The sequence below is a fragment of the Haemaphysalis longicornis genome, unplaced genomic scaffold (genome assembly GCF_048455015.1).
Source record: "Haemaphysalis longicornis isolate Haplotype H1 unplaced genomic scaffold, Haemaphysalis longicornis Haplotype H1 scaffold_4, whole genome shotgun sequence".
Taxonomy (NCBI): domain Eukaryota; kingdom Metazoa; phylum Arthropoda; class Arachnida; order Ixodida; family Ixodidae; genus Haemaphysalis; species Haemaphysalis longicornis.
Window position 1 is genome coordinate 38980952 of NW_027526361.1, and position 25999 is coordinate 39006950.

The following is a 25999-nucleotide window of genomic DNA, read 5'->3' on the forward strand; positions in this document are numbered from 1 at the left end:
ACTGGGCATTGGTCCACCCAGATAGAGCAACACTGCAGGGGTTTATTGTTAGGGGTATCGCATCATAGCAATACAAAGAGCAATGATTTTTCAGTGCAACTCTGACAATAATTGCTGCCTAACAAGTGAACGCATTTGATTGATTGTAGGGTTTAACGCGCCGACGCAACGAAGGCGATGAGGCACGCCGCAGTGGAGGGCTCCGAATTAATGTTGAACACCTGGGGATATTTAACGTGCGCCGAAATCTCGTACACACGGGAGTTTTTGCTTTTCGCCTCCGTCAGAAAAGCGGCCGCCGCGGCCTGGAATCGAACCCGCGACCTTGTGCTCAGCAGCGCAATGCCTTAGACAATGAGCCACCGCGGCGGGTTGAACGCATTTCACTCGCTCCGAAAATTTTCTCCCAAGAGGTCTTAATTTTATTCATTCGCGTGTCCCCCGGATGCAGGATCAAAAATTAAGACGAATGTAACTTTTATCTGCGTGCTCAGAGGACTTAATTGCGAAATGTGCGTGCTGGCAAATGCAACTTTAAAGGAGCCATGAAGAGAAAATACAACTTCGTTTAATTTGAAAGAACTAGGATTCAGTATCTCACTCAGCCCCATTACAGCCACAAAATATGTTTTTAACGAAAAAAAAAATCCAGAAGCATTTAAAACTTTCAAATTTTGCGCCACAGTGGCGTGTTATGAGCAATAATGACGTCATACGGGCCAACAATAAAACATAATTTTCAGTGCGTAAACTGCACGTTAGCATTCAAGTGATGCGGTCAAATGGAACTAGAGGCCCCATTACAGACGTCCAGTCATGTGTCGTCGCGACAGGTCAGTTAGGCGGCCGCCCATCGCACAAACAAGGTTCCGTGACGTCATTAAAAAGTTGCGGGAAATTGGCTAGGGGGTCGCAACTGCTTCACACGTTTTCTTTAATATCTCCGTTATTTGTTCGAAGATTGCGAAGATATTGGTATCATTGTTATCGGGACTAAGCAGTCTTTCTAATAAACCCAACTTATATTTTGTCTTCGTGGCTCCTTTAAAGAGAAATGGCGGCGCCTAAACGTGCATTTTCTGCGCGTCACCACGATCTATATAGCAACTCTACCGGTGCAAGCTTGTCTTGCACATTTCTGTCAGAAAAAAAAATATATATACACATATATAGGCTTCAATACGCGCAATCGTATAGGGCAATTGCTTAGAAATTGGCAGACCCTGCAAGAGAATTAGGCCCAGTAATTCACGCGAGGACACCACCTACAAATAATAGACAGCTTTTTTTCGCCAAATTTCCTTCCTATATTCTGCATTATTTTATTTATTGTAATAATGCGCGCCACAAAGTAAGCGCTTGATACCAAACAATCTAAATTCACCCGGGAATTTGCTTATTTTTATTTGCGAAAGAAACGCAAACGGGAAGCAATTCAAACTATCGATAACGAACATGCCTCGCCAAACTTGTGCACCCAAATATCGGTTGCTTGCTTCAAAAAATTGTCTATGCTTAGTAAATTCCAACCCGTAGCTACAGGCTCCGAAGCTGCCAAAGGCGTCACTAACCAGAGCCTTCGCAAATACCGCTATGTTTACACAGTTCAGAATCAATTGCTCGGCGTTCGCGGCAGGTTCCCTTTCAGATCAGTCACAAGATCGTCGCCGTTGCTACCGCCTTCGCCAACAATACAACTTCAGGGAACGAAGCTGGCGGGCTTATGGGAGCGCGGAGAGCTACACCGACGAAAGACAGCTGCTCGAGCCTGACGTCACGTCTCGACGACCGCAGCAAAACAAAACGCGCACACACAAGCCACCCCGGCCGAAGCGAATGAAGAGACGAAGGAAAGAAAAAACAATGCAACATAGAAGTCAAATGACGAAACGAAGGGTTGCGGAAACAAAATAAAAACAAATTCGGCGGTGCGAACAAAACGAGCAAGCAAGGAAGGGGGGCCGCCAGGGCTGCCCGGGAGCGGGGGGCTACGGATCTATTCCTGGATAGATTTCGTGTGGGTTCTTGGCCCGGGCCGAACTGCGACGGTGTGCGGCGCATGACGCAGCCTGCCGCCGCCTGTGTGACTCGACCGCGGTGTGGCGCACCGCTCAGAAGCGGTACATCCCATGGCATCGCTGGCGGCAGTCTGCAGTTTGCCGTAGGCCAGTGAGGCCCTCAGTGCCTGTTGAGGAAGTAGGCACCGTTCCGTTACAAACACTTGCGCGAGTGCGTTGATATTGGTGACCCAGGGCCAAGTCGCAGGTCTTCCTCCGCGGGCCACTGCGCTCACAAGACACGTGCCTTGGCTGAATCCGCGTGCTGCTCGCTGGCTGCGGATACTCTTAATTTATTATTGGGTAAGCTATTCCGTTGACGTGCTTCAGCGTTGCTTGTTGTCGTATACCTTGCGTGATCTTTCGTGCTGCGTGCGCGATGTCGCGGTGTAGGGCGTCGTCCATTTTTATCGGAAGCATTCGGGTCACATGGACTAAGCCTTGCCACGAAGTTCGCCGGGTTGTGAACTGCGGAAACGCCCCGCTAAGTCTTGATTGCGTTTTACAACACAGCTGCAGGATGGTTGTCCTGGAAATATGGTCAGTATACTTTGCAAGTCGACCTTATAGTCCCTAGTTCGTTGTCTTTATTCTTACGCAAGCTTCTTGGCGAGGATTTCTTGGGGGAAAGTTACCCAAGTGCCGCAATATCCGGCCTTTGTTCAGTTTTTTTTCCTGGCGGCTATTACTTAAAAGCAAAAATCCTTTAAGAATTTACATTGAACATTCTCGTTGGATTATCCCGTTCTATGTCCCCGACATGGCAGGAAATTTGTTGCCGCCATGTTTTGCTGGCATCCTTTCTAACGCAGCGCTCGTATTTACTGGACGATTCTTTTTACGGCGGTCCGCCATCACGCGAACAGAATCTAACATCTCGATTATGTCGAATTTCTCAAGCCGAATTTAAAAAAAAAATTCTAAACACGTTGTCTTTACGTATTTGTGGGTTCTAGGCCAGATCTGCTTTGCTGACATCCCACGCTCGCAGTCACGAGTGGTATTCTGCATTTAGAGATGACTCTTTATACCGCGCCTGCATGACGCATATGCTGGTTTCCGGCTGCCAAGGCTGAGGAATTGTGTCGTAGTGTTCCGAAGCACGAGATCCGGTTTCCCTTTCCGCTCAAAGCACGGTAACTGTGGCGACAGCGACGGGAAGTATACCACCCCCGTATACACAACACTCAATTGCAAGCCGTGGTTCAACTAATCCGTACAGAACTCCACGATGAGTCAAAATCCTTGGAATTCTTTCGTTCGTTGCATTACCACCGCACTGTCGACCAATTGGGCACAGAAAAGAGCGCGCGGCATTACGCACCGCCAAAGCGACGCCCAGGAGTCCTGAAGAACTTCAGCGCAGTGCATGTGGGCGCTTGTTGTAGTCCTTTTTAATGAAGCTAAGTTGTACAGTCGAAACCTGTGACAGTAAACACGGGAGCGCGTGCCGCTAAGTATACATAGTGCTCTGGTGAGCGGCTAGCATGCTCTCGCAGTTTGTGCGGTTGGCGGGCGCACTCCCTGATAGCGCTTTATCGCGCGGCTGCCTGCTTCATTAGCTACTTCATGGAGGATGAAGCATTTTTCATCACCCAATCGAGAAGCGAAAAGCAAACATTTTAATGCGTTCATTCCGTTTCGCGCTTGTTAAAAAGCCCCTAATCGGTACATGTATTCTCTGCAATCTTTTCCAGATATCTAACGTAGCTACCGCAGCAGACAACAGCGCAATCAACCGTTGTCAGGGGGTGGATCCGCAAAATGTACGAACTACGACAGTTCGCCAACCCATCGCTAGACCGCTCTGCATGTACTGAGCGACACGTGCTCCCGCGTTTACTGTCATAAAGCTTTCGACTGTACAAATGTATCCACATAGTCCATACAGGACTATGTATGGGTTGAATGGGTACAGGACTATGTATGGGTTCACCCATACAGGACTATGTATGGGTTCACTTCAGCCCAGGCTGAAGTGAAGAGAATCATGTGGGTCGATTTTTTTTTTTTTTTTTTTTGAAGCCAGTAAGGCAATTTGTCGCGCAGGCGCTCGCCTCGCTGTTCTGGCAGTATTCGATGCCAAGCGCTTCCGTGTTACCACTCAGAGGTCGAGGTAGTATGCGCTATATTTCCCACAACGAATTCGGTGAGCAACGAATTCGGTTGAACTCTACTTGTAGAAGCAGCGGACAAGCAGAGGACTGTTGACCAGGCGTAACTGGGATTGGAATCGAAGCATTCAGCTGTGTGCACTGGCAGGAAAACAGCGGTGAAGTTAGGGCTTCGACAGACGCCGGTCTGGCCGGGAGTTATCATGAGAAAATATGACGTTTCGGGTCCGCAAACGGAGCCTTGTTCACTCTACAGTTTTTTTTTGTTTTTTTTTTTCCCTTTTTGTGCTCGGCGTCTTCTTGTCTCCAAAACTTAGCGACGCCAGCAGGCCACAGCCGTCTATTGCGGAACATGCTGTGACGTCGCAAGCATCTTGTTTTCTGTGGCCGTTCAACGAACACGCTAAACGCGGTCCATTCAATGATGAGGCGCAGCCCTAGATTATTTTCGCTTGTTATTTTCGCCCAACAACTAACCCCTTCAGCTACCCTGCTTTCTGATAAAGGCTCGAGCGACCTCGTGTGCGTGATGAACCGAATCGGACAAATTATAAGACTTTCTGCCGATTTCAGCAGAAGCCAGATAAGCACGATAGCTCACAAGTGATCATCGCGGTATTGTAGGCAATTAAATCACACCCTTAAAGGCGTCCGTACAAGTTTCTCTCCACCTAACCTACCTTACGAGCACGAGGCAGGCGCAGCTGTACCTTGGCCCTGAACTCAAATCCCTTCATCAGCCTAAACCGTATCAGCAGCGCAGCAGCGCCACTCCAGCCTACGACAGCCCTATTTTTCTTTTATGCCTCTGTCCTGCCCGTTTTAACGCGATAGCGTTATTGAGCTCATTTCTCGATTTTTCCGTGCCCGCTATCCGTCCGCTATCAGCCGTGCCCGTCAAGTGTCCACGGAAATACGCCACCACTGCCAACCGGAAACTACGAATGAGGCAGCCAGATGCAAAGGTTAACTGGAGGGTGGGAAGCAGGGCAATGATGCTACGGCGTATGGTATGACAGAAATGGTGCGTGGGGATTCATTAAGCATCGCGTCTGCGCAGTGAGTTCATTCTCCCGCCGTTGGTGCATGCGCCGATGAGCCACTGTTGACTAGATACCGTTACTGGGCTCATTCGGCGACTTTCCGTAAAGGAGCTGTGTGGTATCAGCCGTGCTCATGAAGCGACCACGGAAAAGGGTTTCCGTTAACCGGGAAGTACGTCTGCGCACCCAAAAGAGGGCTCGCGCCTGAAGCTGTAATCGGGTGTAGTTGGAACGTGGAAAGGAGGCAGGCCCGTAGGCTTGCTGACAATATTAGAGAGTTTTAGTATAGCGGAAAGCACCACTTTAGCGCGCCCATAGCGTTAGCGGGCACGCTCACCGTCGCGTAACGAGGCGCTATTTGTTTGCGATTGCGGCGCGCAAACGTTAACGTCGCTGCTAAAACGCTGTACTAAAACTCCCTACTGCTGCGCAGAAGACAGAAAGAATACGTGGTTTCGTCAATTGCCGCTTCTGCGCAGTGAAGCGGCTTCTCCCAAACAAAGCCGTTGTTGCTAGTTTCGTCAGGTTAATCTTCAGCAGGCTAAACTTCAGCGCTCAGAGAGCATGAATGGCGATTCCAAGCACCTCCGTTCGAAGCTCTCCCTTGACGACGAGGTAACGCTATCGCGTCTTACATCTTAAGACCTAAGCGTAGGTGTCCCCTGCAACTTTTTTAACCCAGATGCGGTAAATTTATTTCTATAACCAATTCAATCTATATTTCAAATGGAGAGCAGTGTTAGCATCGGTTGTGTAGTTGCGTTTTGCCTCGGTGTGCGCAGTTTCCTGCACTGAATTTTGACACGTATGAGCCGTTAAGGGGGCTCGTACGTATGACACGTATGAGCCCCCGTTCCCCTACCTCCATGCTAGCTGCAGGCGGGAAACATGCGCGCCTATATACAGGGGGGATTAAAAGAAATACAAACAACGGGGCACACAGCCTCCGACTGCACTGCGCTCCGACTGCACTGTCAGTAATCTGCGCGCATGCGTAGTTCTTTCAGCGCGTGCGAGATTATGACCTCCTCTTAGGGGAAATGCTTGATAAAGAAGCGACGCCAGTCAGTTATTTTGAGACGTCTTTATGCTCTGTCGCCACTGAGCATCCTGTTATCTACTACATTCGGGAGCCAAGCGCGCAGCAGGCTGATTGCAGCTAGCATGATGCCCTTTAACGATATCATCCTGCTCAGTGGCGACGTAGCAAGGCGCCTCGAAATTAACGGCCGGCGTCGCTTCTTGATCAAGCACTTCCCATAAATGTAGGCCACACTCTTAAACGTTCTCGAAGAAGTGCGCATGCGCGCAGTTTACTGAATTTGCAGCCAGATGGTGCAACGTGCGCCGGAGGCTGTGCGCTCCGTTGTTCGCATTTCTTTTAATCCCCCCTGTACTTCGGATTTGTTACATCAACACTTATGCTTAAAAGTGTTATGCTTTTCTGATGGAGGCGAAAAGCAAGAACGCCGTTGTGTACGAGATTTCGGCGCACATTAAAGGTCCCCAGCTGGTCAAAATTAATCCGGAGACCTCCACTAAGTCGCGCCTCATCGCCTGCATGCGTTGCGTCGGCGCGTTAAAGTTAACCCTTCAATCACAATCATTTATGCTTAAAAACCCAGGCTATTATGGATAGAAACTTAAACGGTAAAGAGGTAGACAGACAGAAAAGAGCGCTTCATACTGAACGCAGTTTCTTAGTAAGAAAGTCTATGCATGCACTGAAAGCCGCCAGTATGCGGTGTCGCTGTCCGTAATCGGGGAGTCCGTGGCCTTGGCTATGAGGCTGTTCGCATCAGTTATTTGACTTTCTTGTCGTGTTGGTGAGTGTACTGGGACACCACAGGCAAGAAATTAGTGCGCAAAAATGTAGTGGGATCTAGGATTAGTCTGTCCGGATTTAAATTAGATCCACGCTACCACTGATAAAATATAGCGCGCTTTAGAGTTCGTTCAATGGCGACACCAGCCGCCATTTTGTCTACCAGCCCATTCGCGAAGTTCAAAGCGTAATGGTCTTTTATTGGTGCGTTAATTCGCATTTGCGCGCGCACTACTATTCATATGTGGAAAAAAATTCAATAGTATTCTCATCCGCATATATTTGTTTGCCAGTTTAACTTCTCGGCAATAGAACCTAATAATATAACATGATGCATCTATAGCAACTATGACATATTTTTGGGTTGAGATGTGACTCCACGGTGCGAGTGCTACAGTTAAGACAAGGACGAGTGAACGAGAGAGAAAGCATTATTGAATGCTGAAGCGGTTAGCCCCACAGACGGCGGGGCTTGCTACTTCAGATGGAATGAACATAGTGAGGCGAAATAAAGGAAAAGGGGGAAGAAGTCAGCAGAAACAGTGAATAAGAGGAATAAAATGAAATCAGTTCGGAGCGCAGAAAAATATAAAGCACTAGGAAAAAAAATTGAGGATCTCGAGGGTAAAAAACCTCAGTTAATCCCGAATGAAACAAAAAGGTTCGGGGCGCATCAGCGTGATTTTGCCACGGACCATGGAAGTGGTGCAGTTCTAAAGTTTCCGCGTAACAGTCGCCTAAGAGTTCTTTTCGCTGTTTCGCGTTTAGTTGTATGCTGCGGGAAGCAACACAAGACATGCCGCATGTCTTCTTGCACACTGCACACAGAGCACAATGGCGAGTCCGCCCAGCTTAACGAGGACAGTGTGTGTGTGTGGCCCCAGGGTTGCCTACGAACCTTAATCCTAGCGTTTACTCTCTTGCGTCTTAACCGCCCTTTTATCATGAGACGGCAGGACGCATGCGCGTCTCTCCACCTTGTCTCTGTGTCCAGAAAGAACACATTGCACCTTTACAACCACGTGGGAGCGGATGAGTGCGATGACATAGGCGGTGTGGCGTGCGTTATGTGAGCAATTTATCAATCACGGCGATAAACTCCAAAATGTATACATTTTAGTTTATAAGAACGAGTAAATAGGTATGCCCGGACCCTCTCGCCATCTTCAAAGCAGCCAGCACCGCTGAAGTCCATTTTTAAAGTTCTGTCTAGATGCAATTTGGTCGAGGAGGACGGGAGCGCCACTTCCAGTGGAAATGCGTATAAAAGTTTTCATCCGTTAATCTCTAATACGTTCAGAACACGTTCTGGGATGTGCTGAGCATGCGCAGTCACGTCTTCCTGTCGACTGCGCCAACGATGGGGCCGCTAGCACAGCCCACTGATAAAATGGCAGCTCCCAGGACGAAGTTAAAAATGTGTGTATATTAGCGCTTCACACCATGACAGGGACATCTAGAACCAATCTGCCATACCGCATAGCTGTTCACTAAAGAGGATAGTTTTGCTTGTTATTATGTTGAGTCCTGAAGATCCGCCGGTTCCGTAGCTCTGCGGTCCATTCGAGCGTAAAATTCTATTTGTCCAGAATATATATTACGGACAGAAAAGGCGAATTCACAGTATTGCGTTTTAATGTGCATACTCTAATTATCGTGTTCCACACCGCAGCGTAAGTTGGCGATAACTTGGTAAGTTGGCGCACTCATACATTGTACTGAGACTGACGTAGCTTTGAATGTATCCGCACGTGCTGTTCGTTCGTTGCTGCCACCGCTGAAGAGGTATGCCACGACAGTGTAGGGAATCGTCGTTACATTTTTATGTCTGGGTCACAAACATAAAACTACGAGGCCAAGTAAGCACTTTTTATGAAGTAAGGAATGTGAATGTGAATGCGAAATGAGAATGCGCTATTGATTACTTCCCGCAGCACCGTCATGTAGGGACTGTGCCAGTGCGCGTTTCGGTTCGCTGGTGACTGTGGCGCCGCTGGGTGCGGCATCGGAAATACTCAATTGTTTTATTTGAAGCCCGTGTTTGTAGCCACAGGACGTGCGCTTCTTTTCTATTTTATTTCTGAGACATGCTTTGTGTCGTAGCCAATGGGGATTTAGCTCATGTTTTGGGGAGACGGCGGTGCCGCGTTTCGAGGATGGCAGCAAGTTTGTTTCGAAATAGCTACTCCCTGTACTTGTCGGAGCACTGAATCCCCCTTACGTATGTTTGAGCAACTTCGACAAAGGCGAGGAAACATGCACACGTGGCTGAAAAAAATGAAAGGAAACACGCATTTTGTGCCCACTGTTATGAATGAGCGTTGCAACTAGGAGCTAAGCTGTACGCATAAAGCCGTCCTCGTTCTGCCAACGACCTGGAAGCATCCATGGCATGTTTCCGCAGTACCAGCATCCCATGTGCCCAATTCTGTCTCGTTCGAGCTGATCTGACCATTTAATATACGTTCGAAGTAAGGAGCATCTATCAAGCTAGTGTTTCCGTTTCAACGCACAAGCACACACACTATCGTCGATAAATCAGGCCCGCGCCTTCTCAGAGAAACCAGGGCTGACAGTGCCGGCGCCGTGAACGCATTGCAAAGAGCGCACGCCCCCAAATCGGACGCGCCCCGGTCACATGACGACGCTGTACGCCCCACAGCGATATCTCTTCCGCAGGCACATTCGCGTGGCTATTCTCCAGCATTGTATCGCTATCGATGAGGCGTTCGATGCCACTAATCGCCGGAGTCACGCGCGCGCGATTCTTGCACAGTGACGCTGATACAGCGTACCACGCGAGACGCGCTGTCGACGAGGTCCGCGCCCGCCAGAACGCCGCCAAGATAATAGCAGAGCGCGTAGAAACCGAGGGCTGTGGACACATTTTCGAGATACTGTCTTGGGTTATCTATATATTCCAGATCTGGCACTTCAAATGGTAGCATGTTTTGGAGCTTGGAAAGCCGACCTAAAGAATTGGATTGTAAAGACTGGATTGAATTGGCCAACGGCCAGTGTGAACGTGGTGTTATTAGTACCCCAATTTTTGCGTTTTCGGACATTTGGCGTAATTGGCGCAATTGGAGCTAAATAGCTGCATTGACTGAAATCTTGGCAATGCGGTCTGCATTCGCTATGGTAAAGTGCTAATCTACACCACTTAAGACGAAAATTAGTGAAAGTGCCGCTCGTGTACGCTGCACCTATCGCTGTGCCCTGAAAAGACAATTTTTTTAGAGTGACTCTTTTGGAACCTTGGATCAGGTGTGACGTCGGAAGACACCTTCATCCGAATGTTGTTCTTCCTGAATCTGACTGTGGTTTGATATATGCTTGCTCGACGTTACCGCGCATCAGAAGCTTCAAGAGCCCTCGAAGTTAAAAATATTGCGATCTGTCTTTGTATTGTGCCCCGGAGCCATTACTCTTCAACGCGCAGTATCTGAAATTATCGTGAATTCTAACTAGATCAAGGGAGGCGCAATGACAATGGTTTATCGGCACAAGGAACAATGTGCTTACTCTTGATGAAACAATGCTTCTCCCCTCGTAGATTTCCTGGAAGTCGGCCCTCTGACGTTGACAGGTTGCGCAAGTCGTGCACTCGCGCACAACTGAGTGCATGTCCGCTTTAAAGCGTTCAGCATTAGTGATAGCGCACGGTTGTCAAGGGAAATGAAATCCCTGCGTGTGCAAACAGTTTGCAAACATTGCTGAAGGGCGTCGCGCTGTTTCGTGTTGATGCGAGCTTTCTGCGTGCAGAATAATGCTGTTTGGCGTGACCGGCGATAGAAATAGCCGACGGAAAAGCTTGTGAAGAGAGTCGTGTATATTTGTATGCGTTATCTGTTCGCTTGTTAATTGACTCTCCTTGCGACCTTTCTCTACGTGAGAGGACATTTAAAAATCAAATTTAGTTATTGGAGCTAGAGATTGCCCCGACCCTTAGTTTCAGTATTCATATGCCGGTTTGGTTGACGCTGCACGCTTGCCGTTTTTCGCGTTCGACAAGATAATGAACTATCACGTCACCCCGAGGAACGTTTTTTTTTTTTTCAGGGACGGTGTCGAGCCGGCTTTAAGTCACAATGATTATAAGCCAAGGTTAATTGTTCTGATCTTGAACCTCCGTACGTTGAACAATGTACGTCTTTATTTAACAAGCCGGCTTTAGGTCACGATGATTAAGTCAAGTTTAATTGTTCTGATCTTGAACCTACGTAGGTTCTGTGAATTCAGTACTTCCGTTTTTGTTTTTTTTTCCTTGTACAACCACTTGAATAATGTACACCCAAGACCAAAAGTTTGCGGACCATGAAAGCAGCAACTTTGGGTTATTTCTCTGCCGCAAGGCAGCCCGGGGTACTATGGCGGTATTTTCCATTACTTCGGTAACTATGCGACATCTCGCATGCACACGGCAGTTTGTCGGGCTGCTACCGGAAGAGAAAACCTAAAATTGCCAATTTCCTGGTCCGTAAACTTTTTGTCGTGGCTGTACGTCTTTATTTAACGCGATAGCGTTAAGGGGCTAGTGTCGCAGAAAAGCCAGTGTCGGTGGCGTCATAGTTTCATACTAGTCTATATTAGAGGGGAGTCTGGCGCCACTTTCTAGGAGAGCCGCGCTTCAGCGAGCGTTCCGTCATGTACCGGGCAGGCCCGTTCCACTTGTCCCTGGCAGGGCTCACGAACAGGCTGGAAAGTTGCGTCTGGCTGCAAGAAAGCAACAATTTTACCGCAGAAGATTAATCAAATTTGTTTTGTTATTATAAAATTAAAGGGATTGTTTACAAGCTTCACGCAAGATGAACATGAAAACAATGTTACCGGTTTTTGTTGATTTTGGCTTCGAGACAAAAAAGAAGCCATGCGCCTAACCAAGTCAAGTAGGCGAGGAACGTCGCTAGCTGCAATGGCGCCGCCCACGGCGGCTCGGAAATGCAGCGCCAGATTTCCCTCTAGTATATATTAGTATGAAACTCTATAGGTGGCATGAAGCGAAAGTCCTGACTGGTCGATAGGGTCGTGACGAATGAGTCACGTGGAGGGGAGAAAACTGGAAAGGCAGAGCCACGTGGGAAAGAAAATGCTCCTCGCGCAAAACTTCCGCTTCGCACTCCCGCCGCATCGCTCCTCTTGCCCGGCGGCGCAGTAGTCTCCAGCAAACCAGTGTTCTCCGCACGGCACATGACGTCATGCGGCGTTCCGTTGGACATCAATGTTTTCGCATTTACAACTCCCAATTGCTAAGGTGTCCTGGAGATTTCCTATTCTCTGAACCTTTTCAAATTTCCCTCTTTTCCGGGAATCTGTGCTTCGTAGTGGCATTTACAAACTGTGCCAGCCTGTTCAATCTCTCGGCCCGCTTCCTCCTCCGACCACAAAGACTACTAGGCTTTAGTGAGAAACGGGAGCTCGTGCATCGAATCAGGCAGGGCGTCGTTCGGAAGCTGGCCGCGTCACCGATAAATAGTTTTCTTCCACCTTGAGTTTCGCTTTTCGGCATTCGTTGCTCAACAAGCCTACATTTTGAGTTTTACTCACAGGACGAGTAGATGTTTGATTTCGTGAAAAAAAAACAAATTCTACAGAAATCCAGCGAATTATCTACTATATATATTTTTATATTTTTAGTTCAAGATTTCCCTCGACCAATTCTCTCCATTTACGCTATTATAACGATTACAGGTGGAATTTAAATCTGCATTGTCCTGGCATGTGGGGGTACTCGGTAAAAAATGCTATAGCATTAAAAAAAATATCGTCATTTCAGCGGGCTATGATATCGCTTACGCATCCGTTTTCAGGTAACTTTTTTTCTCTACTCCCCCCCCCCCCTTCCCCCCCCCCCCTTTTCTTCGCTGCGTATACTTCACAACCTCGAAGAGGTTCGGTGTTCCGTGCATGATTCTGAGCTTTCCTCTGAGAGATCACCTTCCCGCATCCTTCAGACGCTTCCCTAGCTTCATAGTAACTATCCCGAGTTGATTTAAAGGAAACGTGAAGCATTTTCAAACGGAGTGCGTTGTTTATTTCTGGCAACAGCTAAAACGATTTTGGCCCTGCTGTCGTCAACTCGGCACAAAGTTCACGTGAGCGCAGGCGATCCTTTGTTTCCTAGCCTTGCCTCTTGTAGTATTGCTCGTTGGGCGGCTGCCAAGCGGCAGGGCTCTTTCTCGTCTCGAGGCAGTCTTGCAGCATTTTCGAGCACTGACTGTTCAGATGCAGCATTACGTCGCAACATGATCTGAGTCAGAGCCCTTCGCTAGTAATCTGCACCATGATTCCGCTGACGTCAGCGGAGTCATCGGGGTAAGATAGTTTTATTACTTGTAATAAAACTTATTTTTTGTTTTATTGCTTATTGGTAATGCCAATCCCCACGGTAGGGATTGCAGCAAAATGGTATCCACATCAACAGTAACCGTCTCCAAATACTTGTTTATTTCGTTATTTCGAGCTATTGCGTTTTAACCAACCTCGCTATGAGAATATTTGTGGTGTGACAGGAGGCGGCGGGAAATTATCGACAAACGCTGCCCACACACCACCGTCGTCTAAGAGGCTTATGAAACAAGGTTCAGATGACAGTGCGTCACGTTTGCGCGACGACAGATGTTTCTACCGTGAGCTTCTCTGCCGTTCACGGCTGCAGCTGATTGACGGCGCGTCTAGCGTCCTGCCCACGCCGACGCGAGTATTTATAGTGTTGCAAAGAGAGCTATCACTCTGCGGACAAACACAACCATTCGTTGGAACACTTTCGGGCTTCGCAGCGGACGCAGTGTGTCATGAGCTCAGCCATCCTTTGGCTCCTCCTCCTCCGATTCCTGTTCTACATTCTCGAAATAGGCGCGCGCCCACCACCAGCAGCTCGGTCGTTAGCTTCGGCTCAAATTTTGTCACGAGGAAACCCCGCGAAAGAGGCGGCGTGGAGGGGGATGGGCAGGTGCGCCATTGGCGGTTGATCGCTATCGGCGACAGTGAAGAATGCGCTTGGCCACTGCATCCTCCGGGCTTGTCGGTGGTGTGGAGGCAACTATACAAAGCCTCCCGCGCCCGTTGCCAGCGGCAGCAGCTTGTGCTTTCGCTATTGGCCAACTGGCGCTAAGCGAAGTTGCGGTGCCTTTATGCTGAAATTACGTTTCGATAACTAAGGACTGTACGTGCATTCGTGTACACTGCATTATGTAACGCTAAACGCCATTATTCACTTCTGTTCCCATGCGTGGATGGATAGCCTTTCACAAAAAAAAATTCTGCATAAATTCAGAGAATTATTTACTAATGCGTAGCAATCTTATCCCGGTTGTCTTGAGTGTTAGTGTATAGTCAACAATTTGTTTTCTTAAATCCTGTCCGACCAATTATCCCCATTTATGCTATTATAACGACTACAGGTGGAACTTTCCCGAAATTTGCATTGTGTAAATTCAGGGTGTTCACCGCTCGCCACTTTTCGTAATATATATATTTTTTTTGTTTTCAAAATTTTGTTCGGTCAATTATCTCTATTTGCGCCTTTATAGCGAATACAGGTGCAACTTCCGCGATACCTGCATTTTTGTGGAAATGCACGGCGTTACACGGTCCTGGCTGTGGGGGTATTCGGCAAAGAATGCTACGCATTAAAAAATACATAGGGAAACATCTCTGACAAGGTTCTGCGGCATCAGAGTTTGTGCTTCAGCCAGAAAACTAAGAGCAAGTGGAAAGTGGCAACCGGTGGACACCACCTGGGTAAGAGAAGGGCTACCGTAAGACGGGTCTAAAAGTGCGGGGGAAGACAATTAACTCGACGCAGTGATGAAATTAGAAAATTCGGGAGCAAAGAATAGGCTCGGGCATCGCTAGACAGGAACGGTTCGAATTAAGCTTACGCGTTGCGCCCTCGTCCTGCAGTGGGCATAGGTGATGACGATGATTGTAGAGCAATACAGAGAGAGAACCTTTATAAGAAAAGGATTACCACTGGTCACGATGGACGAAAGGAATGGGGAGGGTAAGAGAAAATAAACATTCTTGTCGTCCGTAGTAGAGTGAATAACTGGGACAGTCCTTGGAATCTGCAGTTAATGGGCCAGTTCGTGGTGATCGCAACCGTCGTGAGTTTGCACAGGTTTGCCAATTCGTTCGGGGGAGGACCCACCCAAACAACCCGCGCTAGACCGCTTTTAATTGAATAAACTGCAAGTGTGCATAAGTTTGTTGTGGACCGGGATGTGGTTGGGGTGATTTGAATGTACGGTGGCTGGCGAGGGCTGGGCACCACCGCACCAGGTGTGTGAGGTCTGGTGGAGTGGTGGTATGGCAGTCAGGACATCGGGAGGGCAGTGAGGGGTATACCACTTGCGACGTGTTGCGACGTGGTGTGTAGGCTGCATTTGCAATATATTGGTAATAAAGGTTTCGCCTGAGCCAGCTGGAGTTTGTGCTTTAGAAGTGAGCTTAGCTGGACTATGTTGAACCAACCACGTTGACGCCGAACTCTAGCTAGCTTCATCAATTCATTCAAATGGCACACGCTATAATTGTGAAAGCTTCGAACCGTCAGCATGAGTACACCGAAGGCGCAAGAAAAGATCGGTGAAAAATTATGCTGGGTGTATTAACAAGCGCCAAGGGCGTGAACGCAGACGTAGGAGGGGGGAGGGGGGGGGGAAGAAAGCGGGAACAGTCCTTTTTTGACATCAAGATGACATTCGAGCAATACGTACTTTGAGAAGGAACTAAGTACTTTTGGTGGAGATTGTTATGCGTATTTGCTGTCAGCGCTGCAAAGACAAGCGCCTGCACTACACGCGACGGTGTTTTCCTAAACGACTGTCGCAAGTTGACCGCGCGATCTTGAGCACCTATATCCTCTTAGTGAATGGAAGCAAGCCCACTGACAGCTCTATGCAATCACGTCAACCGGCGAGTGCTAATCGACCTGCCTTTTTTTACCCGCCAATCTACGGTGCACACCTGGCTTCGGCTCGCAAGCGTGTTTGTTGGCCGAGTAACGCGCCCCCCCTTTTGTGCCGAGGATCCGCCGAGTGCACTCGTGAAAGTCGCTCTGGATATTGTCCTGAGAAAACTTCCTGCACTCTGAGCGGTCGCATTCTTTTGTGACTTTCCACTGTCGGGGGGGAAAAAGAGGAATAACGACTCGTCCCATTGGACCAAGATAGGCATATACCGCAAGATAACTTCGCGCTTGCCAAGCTGCCTTGTGATAACATCGGTTAAGTGCCCACTTACCATAGTGTTTTAAGCGTAGCACTATACCAAACTAATCCTCAAGATTTGCACCTGTGCGCAGACACCTTCAGTACAGTTCCTAAAGCAAAAACGCCCTTGTCAGCGTAGGGGGAGGTGGAGTCAAGCCTCGACAGCAACAACCACTCCGTCACAACAATCTGCTTTACAAACTGCCTATCGTATAGTCTGTAACATTCCCTTCCGTTCATATGCTGGTTTCAAACAAACCAATGTTCTATTGTTTCCTGCTTCGTAGAAAGTTTGCAAGCTTCCACTTAAACATGAATAATATGGACGCGGGAGACGCCATGTAACCAGCTGCCCCACTGCATTTTATCTATAGGTGCAGTTTATAATCGGCAGCTCTCGACCTTTCTCGCTGGAGTTGCAGGCGGATGTGAGTGTCAATAACTGTGTGCCTGCACTGAGGTTAGTGGATCGTCTCGTTTCATTATGGCCACAATATTTAACGCATGGTATCGGGATAATACACCATTGCGCGTGCCACAACCATGCATGTGGGCGCGTTACCATGGTAGCGGTCACTACCTCCGACAAGATAGCGGCAAACGCGGGTACCGCGCCTACCCTGGGCTCGTTCGTAACTTGCCTCGCATCCCATATCCCGTTTAAGTAGGACGTAGGTTTTGTGCCTGTGGCCCTATCCTCCATCTTTACATGGCGCATCACTTTTGTTGAGAGCTACGAAGCTCGGAAATCGTTTACGGCGAAGAATTGGTAGCGTTAAATAGACCTAACACTGCCTTAGTAGTGCTGCCACAATGACGTCAGTTTTGCTACAGTCGGTTCTGCTTGTCAGAACCAAGGTGTCGAACCAAAAAAAAAAAAAAAAAACTGGTTGATTCCTCTGTCATAGGAATCGGTAAAACACGAAAATGAAATGTGTAGCGAAATCTGCAGCGAAATGAGCATGATTTGGGGGTCGGCGGCTGTCTTGTGGTTGTGATTGGCGAGCGACGTCCTGCTGGCGGGTCGCTTCGGAAAAGGTGTACTGGCGTCATTTCCGTGACGGATATGACGTCAGTGAAATCTTGGTGTATCCCGGCATAAAACACTTTCGTGTTAAAATATAAAACCTTAAAACGAACAACCCTGAGTATAACGTACTCTTTAGTGCTAAGGGTTGCTTCCCCACCAGAAGACCATGTGTGCAGGGGTGCACCCTTTACACGCCACTTGCTTTGTTGCACTGGCGTCACTTCCGTGACGGAAGTGACAGATATGACCATGACGGATATGACGTCACGGAAATCTTTCTGTATCCCGGAATAAAACACTTTAGTGTTAAAAAAATGCCGGTTCGGTTTGACTTAGAGTGGCGAGCGGCTTCATTTCGGTCCACTTTAGTTCTGGTTAGGCGCAGGCCGCTTTGCACCGCGCAGCCTGAGCGCCCTGAATCGCTGGTGACTACTGCGCAGCGAAGCGAGAGGAGCAGACAGCCGAGGTGCAAAGCTGTACGCGCCGAAATCAAGCCGCTTTAACCAGAGGCCGCCTCCACCCTTCCACGTGGCCCTGCGCTTGCACGAGCGCTAGTTATTGTTTTATTTTCAAACGAACTATCAAACGCGTTGTAACCAACCGGTGCGTTCCTTTTCTTTGCTTTATTTCGGAAGCACGCGGTGTGGAAAGTGGCGCAGCCAGTGGGAATTTGAGCCTGCTACAGACACCGACGCCGCTTCGCTGTCAGGCTCGGACTTTTTCGCTCAATGGACCATTGCATGATTCCACGTTTTAAATGTTCCTCCGCAAAAAGCGTCACAATACTTTTTCTTTAGTGGGAGCGTTTCTTGAAAGCACTTTAAAAGTGAAATGCGGCACTCTTTTCTAGATAGCAAACAACTTTAGCTTGGTACTGTGCTTCTCCCGTGCTGGGGGAGCGTGGGCGTCACTGCACATGCGCAAAGCATCAAATTGGCGGGAAACGAGCGCAACGCAGCAGCGTTCAGTTGGCACCAGAAACGCAAGGACTTTTTAGGCATTAGTGCCCGCGGGGCCACAACACCGCCCCTTACATAATACAATGTCCTCAATTATTATACGCTATCACACAGCCGGCGTTCACTTCGACGCGCGAAGAGAGGCGCCATTCAAGAGCCGGGTATGCCATAAAAAAATAATTATTCGCAACTATTGTTTCTTTCTGTTCATGCCATTCGATAGTTGACCGCAACAAGGTCGACTGCCGAAAACTATCGATTCTAAACCAGAGTGCGCGCGCCGAAGCACTCGCTCCATCGGTGAGTCACCCTGTCAGCCAGGCCAGCTGATCGGTCACGCTGGGCCTGAGGGCATGCCCGGAGTCATTGATAACCAGTATCGGCGATTACCGTTATCGCGCCTGCTCCCGGGGAATGTTATCTCCCCCCTCGCCGCGATAAGTTCCGGATGATGCCGGTCTCTGTAGGGAGCGCAGCGGTCTTCTGTTTTGTTTTGCTTCTTTGTTGTATAGCTCGGCCCATTGTCTTAGGCCGGCGCGCTGCCGCTGGCAGTCAGTCGGGGGCAAGCCGAGCTATTCGATTGATCTTCTTCTGAGACGCGACCAAAACTTCCTTCGCTGGTTCCCTGACCCATGCTCTCGTGCCCCGCCTTGCAGGAAGACTCCAATGTGTGCTACGCTACGTTTTCTCCTATGGCATCTGGAGTACACGTAGACCAGGCCTTGGCCCAGATCAAGCGTAAGTCTCCTCCTGATCTTCAGTTTTTTTTTTTTCGGTCGCGCGGTCACCGCGGCATGTCAGCAGTTCGCTCGCACGTGTTGCCACAACTACTGGACTCTTCGCTTATGTCGAAGAAACGAGTACGAGCTTGTACGCTTGTGCGGGGACGTAACCTGAAACAAAATTCAAGTAGCCTTTCGTAAACGCCAAAACCCTGACCTTGTGTCACTGGCGGTATAAGCAAGGTCAGTTAACTTCGCTCCAAGACCACGAACGTGCATCCGTGAAGAACGCATGAACTTAAAGGAGGCGTTGCCAGGATTGGAATCATTAAGCGAACTCGCTAACATTATTTTTTGTCATTGCTAACGTGTGCTCTGCATGGTCTAGACATTTCTCTCGTCCTATTTATCTATTAAGCCCTGTTCATTTTCACTGCGCGATGTCAGTTCTAAACGGGGGTATACCGGGGACAGATTTTTCAACAATGCCGAAAGAACCGGTCCTCATCGAGCAATTGTGTGCTAAGCAAACCTTGTAAATGTGTGCTGTCGGTTGTTTTCGCATCTTTATTGACCAAGACTGAGTGCAAGGTGAGCTCATTCAGTTGAACTTACCATGTTAGTTATCGGTACACAGGTACAAATACCACTATTCGTAGCATAGACCGCGCACTGTTTATAGTACGAAACCGAAAAAAAAAATTCCCCTAATCACGAAGCAATGGTTTTGATAAAAGCCGCCTTAAACTGAAACTCCCAAAAGGCACGCTCAAATGCGTTCCCGCGGAGCCCATTCAGCCGCCATAGAAACAATTGTTCTGCATATCGCGTGTGTGACGCGTGCAGAGGCCTTTGTCGCGAGGCGGTTTCCGCGAATTTCCCAAAGGACTTACAACATGGACTCGGGGCTTTGTTCCGCGCGATGATACGCGCCATTTCGTTGCTAAGTGATGTCCTTATTGCGATGGGATAAAGCTGAGTGAAGGAAAGCTACGAGGGACTTGACGTCTAAGTGTTGTAATTAACATTCTAAGGTAGTGGTGGTTCACTCAACGATATAAGGACTGGGTTAGCCTTTCGGTCTTCACGGTAGTGTTTTTCAGAGTTAGTAAAAAAGTAGGCAAATTTTACTGAGAGAACTCGGTGCCACGCAAAATGCTGCCACGGAAAAATAAATGTTGCTTCAAGTTAACTAGCTTTAATTCCTTCAGCTGGAACGTCGGTAAGTGCGCACTGGGATCACACGCTGCTTTGGCCTATACGGTTGATATGTATGTCAACTATTCGTCTTTCCGACGGTTAAAGTTGCTTCAGCAAAGTAAAACCGCTGCAACCAAACGCACTTCTTGCTGTCCTCGCGCCCGCACCTCGTGAGCGAGACCTGGGGCGGAACTCTGAGGTTTGCCCGCTTCAAAAATGTTCATTTCGCGCCCATTTCAGTGGTGACATAGTTGAGAGGCTTCTGACCAATGACATGCACGGAAGCCGACGCCCCACCTTGCTTGTGCCGCGACACACCTGATCGTCTGCTTTCAGCCAATCAGGGCTCGCTCGAAATGGGCGCATTGAAATGGACACCGTCCCTGCTATGGAATAAGTGCTCAGAATATAGCGCTTCATGTGCAACGCACTGGCGCAACGTACAGCCTTTGTCAATTTTCTAGGCCATGATAAAGCCATCTGGGAACAAAGAATTCAAAGCGAAAGCATAACGCCCGCCGAACCTTGACCCAATTATTTCATGAGAGTAAGAAAGACGCGTGGTGTCTTGGCTTTCTGGAATAACACGTGTTAGCCTCGCCCAAGACGTAAGCTTGTACTCTCACTTTTTTGTGGCCTTTGCGCTTTTGACGTGGCCTAGAAAAATTTGACTAAGAGTGTACGTATGAACGATGTAGGATAAGACAAACATGCCTTCGCTCCCTACAAGAGTCAGCTTTCACCCCTGTCCGCGTACCCAAACATCGCCGAACGCACCACGAGTCTACGTTCTCCCGCGATTGTGCGGCCCCGGTCATTTGGGTGACGGGTGCGCAGTCGGCAGCTCAGTCAGCATTGTATGCATGTGATTGTGGGAGGGAGTGGGGGGGGGGGAGAGGCAAACACGCTTCCTCAAGCATGCGCCGACCGTCTCGCGAGCCAGCCTGGCGCCGCGATAGTTATCCACAGACCTTAGTCCTCTGAGATAGAGAAGACAACGGCATAACTTTCTTAGCGGGATTCTTGGGGAGCACGCGACCGCTGTTAAAGGAAAGCTTGGCTCCCTTCCGACCTTATCGTCGCTGCTGCTGGTCGGGTCGCGCGCGTTTTAGCGCTTATCACGTGTCTGAATCAAGCTTAGCGCACGGCCCGCATGCCGGGTCTGGAGCCGAAGTGTGCGACGAGTGTAGTTTATTTAGACCTTGGATCTTGCGTACATGTGGTCTAGCACCCAAAATCATGGGCGAGTTCATCTTCGCAGATAAGGAAGACAGGACAAGCGCTGATTCCCCAGACCAACGCTTGTCCTGTGTTCCTCCTTCACATGTCCTGTCTGTTTCGCGCTGCGATGATCGTTTTTTAATTCGCCCTTTTTGCAACATGAGAGAGAGAGAGAGAGAGAGAGAGAGAGAGAGAGAGAGAGAGAGAGAGAGAGAGAGAGAGAGAGAGAGAGAGAGAGAGAGAGAGAGAGAGAGAGAGAGAGAGAGAGAGAGAGAGAGAGAGAGAGAGAGAGAGAGAGAGAGAGAGAGAGAGAGAGAGAGAGAGAGAGAGAGAACGTATGGGTTGAAGATCTCATGCAGACAGCAAGATATTACAAAGGGAAACAATAATTTGAAGCTTCTACGAGTCGCCCCAAAGTATGCCTTTTCCAGATAAAATTCCCATCTGTGTTACTCAATTTCCTATAGACCCATGCGGTGGCTGAAAGAGACCAAAATAGAAAAGACCCGAAGAGAACAAATTTACCTCAGCTACGAAGCGCGCTGCTGTGATAATTGCTCAGATTTAGGCAATTTAGGGTTCTTCAGCGTGCACCAAGCGACCTATATACTTAGCCTGGAACAGCCGCTGAAAATGGAACCATCGCCTTCGGTAGTACAAATAGCTCTTTCGTTGTCTTGCAGTATGTATCCCTGGATGCATGATGGCTGGACAAGTTACGTTATTTTCAGGATCACGTACGCGTAATGTCCCGTGACTTCTGGGTTCGGTGGGAAAGAAGTGGCGAGTGGGATGAGGTGTCGGGGGGTGTTGTGGGGTACCTTCCGGCGCGAGAATCAATGTTGCCAACGGTCCGGAACGCCAGCGTCGTAACGACCAAAGGATAAATATAACCAGATGTCTGAGGCCGGAGTCCAGCTCTCGCAATTCCTCTACCACCCAGCCGTAACAATATCACCCTCAAGAACACGGCGTATTTGTAAAGGCCAAGGAGACGTTGGAAGGGGCAGTTGCAAACAGATCACAATAAGCACGATACCGACTATCGCTTTCTCATGCCGCGCCGTGTTTGTAAACTCGAGCTAACGCGACCTATGCTCTTCGAAGAAACACGATAATGGTCTTGGAGAGATACCCCAGAGCGCGTGCAGCTGTTTGGCAAGGAAAGCGTGACCGATCTTAACCTATTTGCTCAACGAGTGCAAAGCTGTTGACCGCATATAATACTGCTGCCTGGCAGTGCGCATGCACCGCAGCAGTACAAAACAAATGTGTTTAATAAATTTTAACACGCGCGTCAACACAGGCGCAATTTGCGTTCTTTGTGTTTACATTTACGTCCTTCATTGATATTCTAAGTGGAGTAGTTGTCTTAGTGCTTCGATTAGACGCTCGTGTTTTATCGAAATTAAATGTCATTATTAATGCAGGGGTGAGTTTTGGCACATTCTTTAAATTTCAGCAATTTTGCGCATGGTCGTTAATTGTTGGAGTGACAATTGGATTCCTCCAAGGTAGCCATTTGTCACAGCGCAGCGTCATTGCCACGACCATGTGGTCGTGGCAATGACTCTGCGCTATGAAGTTGTAGATTGAATTGGGAGTTCCATCCCCCGATCATGGCTGTCCTATTTATTTTGGATGCAAAGTGCACAAAAAATGACTACTACACATCGGCACACGTTAAGTCCACAAAAAATGGCCTGCTTGGTAGCCAAATAAGGAAAAAGCTTTCCCGCGCCAGATTCTTACTACCCGTAACGCGTGTATGTGCATGTAGAACGTGGAATCACGCTCAAGATATTTTTTTTCCCTTTGTGATCCCTGAACAGAGCGCATTCTGGAACTATGTGAACAGTTCAAGGAGTCCGACGAAGCGATCAACGACGACAGTACCACGCTGCACCAGTTCTGCACCGAACTTGAGCTCGTACTGCAGCATGGCCAGAAAGGTATTGCACCTCCTTCCAAACTTTGCCATCTCTTCTTATTGTTTCGCTTCACCTGGGCTTCCTTAAGGATCGCTCATTTATTCCCCGCCGCCTTGTTACCGCTGCAGACAAGGCGTTCAGCCTGGACGTCAGCAGGGGCTACTGGGGCTACTTCCGTCGGTGCCTGGCGGCCGAGAAGAACCTGAAGGGCTACAACGCTCTCAAATACGCGAAGTCGTTGCCCGAGGTATACGCGCGCCTAGCGCCACGAGACCGGCGAACCCGACTAACCATGGCGTTCTCGCCGCAGCTCAAGACTCACGTGGGGAGAGGAAGGGCCGTGGTCCGTTACTGCCTCGTGCACCAGTGCCTCGCGGAAACGCTGCAAGCTTGCACGATCGACGAAAAGGCGACGAGGTAAGCTGGCGTGGGTCCTTTGTTATCGCGGCTTGGTTTGTGGTTTAGGGAAAGAGGAAAGGAAGTGCACTGGGGATATCTTTGAGGTCGGCAGGGAGCTCACCTGCATACAAACAACCCAGTGCGGAAGAGGGAAAGCAGAGGGGAGTTTTCGAAAGAATACAGCATTTGGAGATGGAGAAAGCCGAGAAGAAAGAATCAAAGATAAGGACAAGTCATTCAGGGTACATCAGTCATTACAACGGCAGTCCGTATAAAGCCGCTGTGTGAGGCCGGACGTCTCAGATCAGATGGGCGAGGATCAGTTGGGTTGCCGGAGGCCCCTTTGGGAATAGGTCCTCCATGCCGGAGCAGGCAAGGCCTTCACGCTGGAGCGTTCGCTAGAGCTCTGCTCTCGGCGCCACGTGTGAAGGGCAGAAGCAGAGTAGACTGCTTGCGAGCAGTCATCATGAGAAGAGCGCTCTTAGGCCCATGGAGTTACAGCTAAATGGGGGTACAGTTCTCGTTTGCGGATTAAGCAAATACACCACGTGTCCCCATTGAGAGCAGATATTTCTTCCATGTACGCCTCCTTAAACACTTAATGCAAATTTCCTTGCGGGCCGAATTTCGCAGAGCGGAGGCATGCGGCGCAGCAGGCTGCCCTGTAGATACACATGACTCCCTTTTTTTTTTTTTTTTTTTTGCCTTACCCGCCGCGGTGGCTCAGTGGCTAGGGCGTTGCGCTGCTGAGCACGAGGTCGCGGGTTCGATTCCCTGCCGCGGTGCCCGCTTTTCTGATGGAGGCGAAAAGCAGAAACGCCCGTGTGTTCGATATTTCGGCACACGTTAGATACCCAGCTGGTCAAAATTAATCCGGAGTCTTCCAACACGGCACGCCTCGTCGCCTGCGTAGCGTTGGCGCGTTAAACCGTATACAATCAATCAATCAATCAATCAATCAATCAATCAATCAATCAATCAATCAATCAATCAATCAATCAATCAATCAATCAATCAATCACTTTTCTTTCCTTCTTCCAGCGACCACTACCAAGCGTGGTCTGTTCTGCGACAGCCCGAGGCGGTGCAGGGTCTCCTGTCCTCCCTTTACGAGCTGAACGCCGTGCCTTTCGACCTTGCTTCCAGCGGAAATGACCTGGATAGCTCCTGGCCGTTGTTTGCAAGGTTTGCACTTTTTTTTCCTCTTTCGATGTCGGAACTTGTGTCACTGCCATCGACGCACAAACTACATGAATCTTGCAATAAGATTCGGGTTAAATTGTTCTAAAAAGATCTCCGAATCTCACTTTCAAAATGTTACATGTACTTTATTTGGAGCAGGTATCCAGAAATTGTACAAGCTCTGGAACACTCATGACACCTTTTGCTGAAAGGGCTTTCGTTTCACCTCCGCTCTTCGCTGCCAATGAAGTCTTCCAATGAGGTTACTAAGGCCTTGGGTTTGATATAGTGCTTCTGTTGCGCAAACGTAGCGATTTAAGGACACGCGATACCTCTTACTCGCAGGAAAGTCTTCGGCGACACCTGGCCCACTCTAAGCAGGTGTTCGAGCATCTCAAGCCTGTCCAGTATTAGCAGCACACAGGTAACTTGCGCTTCATATACACGGGCGCTTTAATCACATTGTAGACAGTGTTTGTTGAGCGTGATCTTCTTTTTCCCCGAAGTTGGACATGGCGTGCTCAGCCACGACTGAGGAGCAAGGGAGTTGCACGGACGAAGGTCAAGCTCGCACTGTGCCAACACCGGCAGTCGCTGAACAGCGCATCAGGGACGCCGCCAGATCTCCTCAGCTCAGCCCTCTCCCCGTGATCAGAATGGTTCGTAAAATTTATTCCCTTCTTCCCTGGAGGAGAGAAAGAGTAAACATGTTTATTGCGAAAAGCAATGGGGAGGAGCCCTGGATGTTTTATGCTTGTGATACGCACGCGAGGGTTACCACAAATAAAACGACCTGCTCAGAACGCATGAGAGCTTTGTGCATTATGAGCAGTTGTGCATCATTGCGATCTTTAAAATGTAGTAATCGTTCGTCCCCAAAGGTGAAAAAAGGTTAGGAAATTATTTTAAATGGTCATTTAAGCTTTGCTGTAAAGATTTTTCGACCACTTTGGACCAATGTCTTTTTACGCGCTTAGTGCCAATACGTAAATTATCACGCTTTGAACACAATCTAGCTGGAACCTCTATTGATTCAATGTGCATATACATTAAGCGCAGCGTGTTTATACCAGAATAAAATGATTTTGTTTATAAAATTAT

General features: G+C 48.7%; 1 protein-coding gene across 4 annotated transcripts in view; it reads left to right on the forward strand.

Moving 5' to 3' along the window:
* The first annotated feature begins 2091 nt into the window (after window positions 1-2091).
* Window positions 2092-25999, forward strand: part of LOC144178526 (uncharacterized) — a 50548-nt gene continuing 26640 nt past the window's right edge. For 3 of the 4 annotated variants that reach the window (XM_077706449.1, XM_077706450.1, XM_077706452.1), the window contains exons 1-8: window positions 2577-2597; window positions 18900-18981; window positions 23219-23338; window positions 23446-23564; window positions 23628-23734; window positions 24758-24901; window positions 25244-25322; window positions 25405-25557. In XM_077706449.1, the coding sequence (XP_077562575.1) occupies window positions 2595-2597; window positions 18900-18981; window positions 23219-23338; window positions 23446-23564; window positions 23628-23734; window positions 24758-24901; window positions 25244-25322; window positions 25405-25557 (807 nt within the window). In that variant the 5' untranslated portion in view covers window positions 2577-2594. Of the gene's footprint in view, window positions 2361-2576; window positions 2598-18899; window positions 18982-23218; window positions 23339-23445; window positions 23565-23627; window positions 23735-24757; window positions 24902-25243; window positions 25323-25404; window positions 25558-25999 lie in introns of those variants that run through there. The other variant, XM_077706451.1, reaches the window with a different exon arrangement.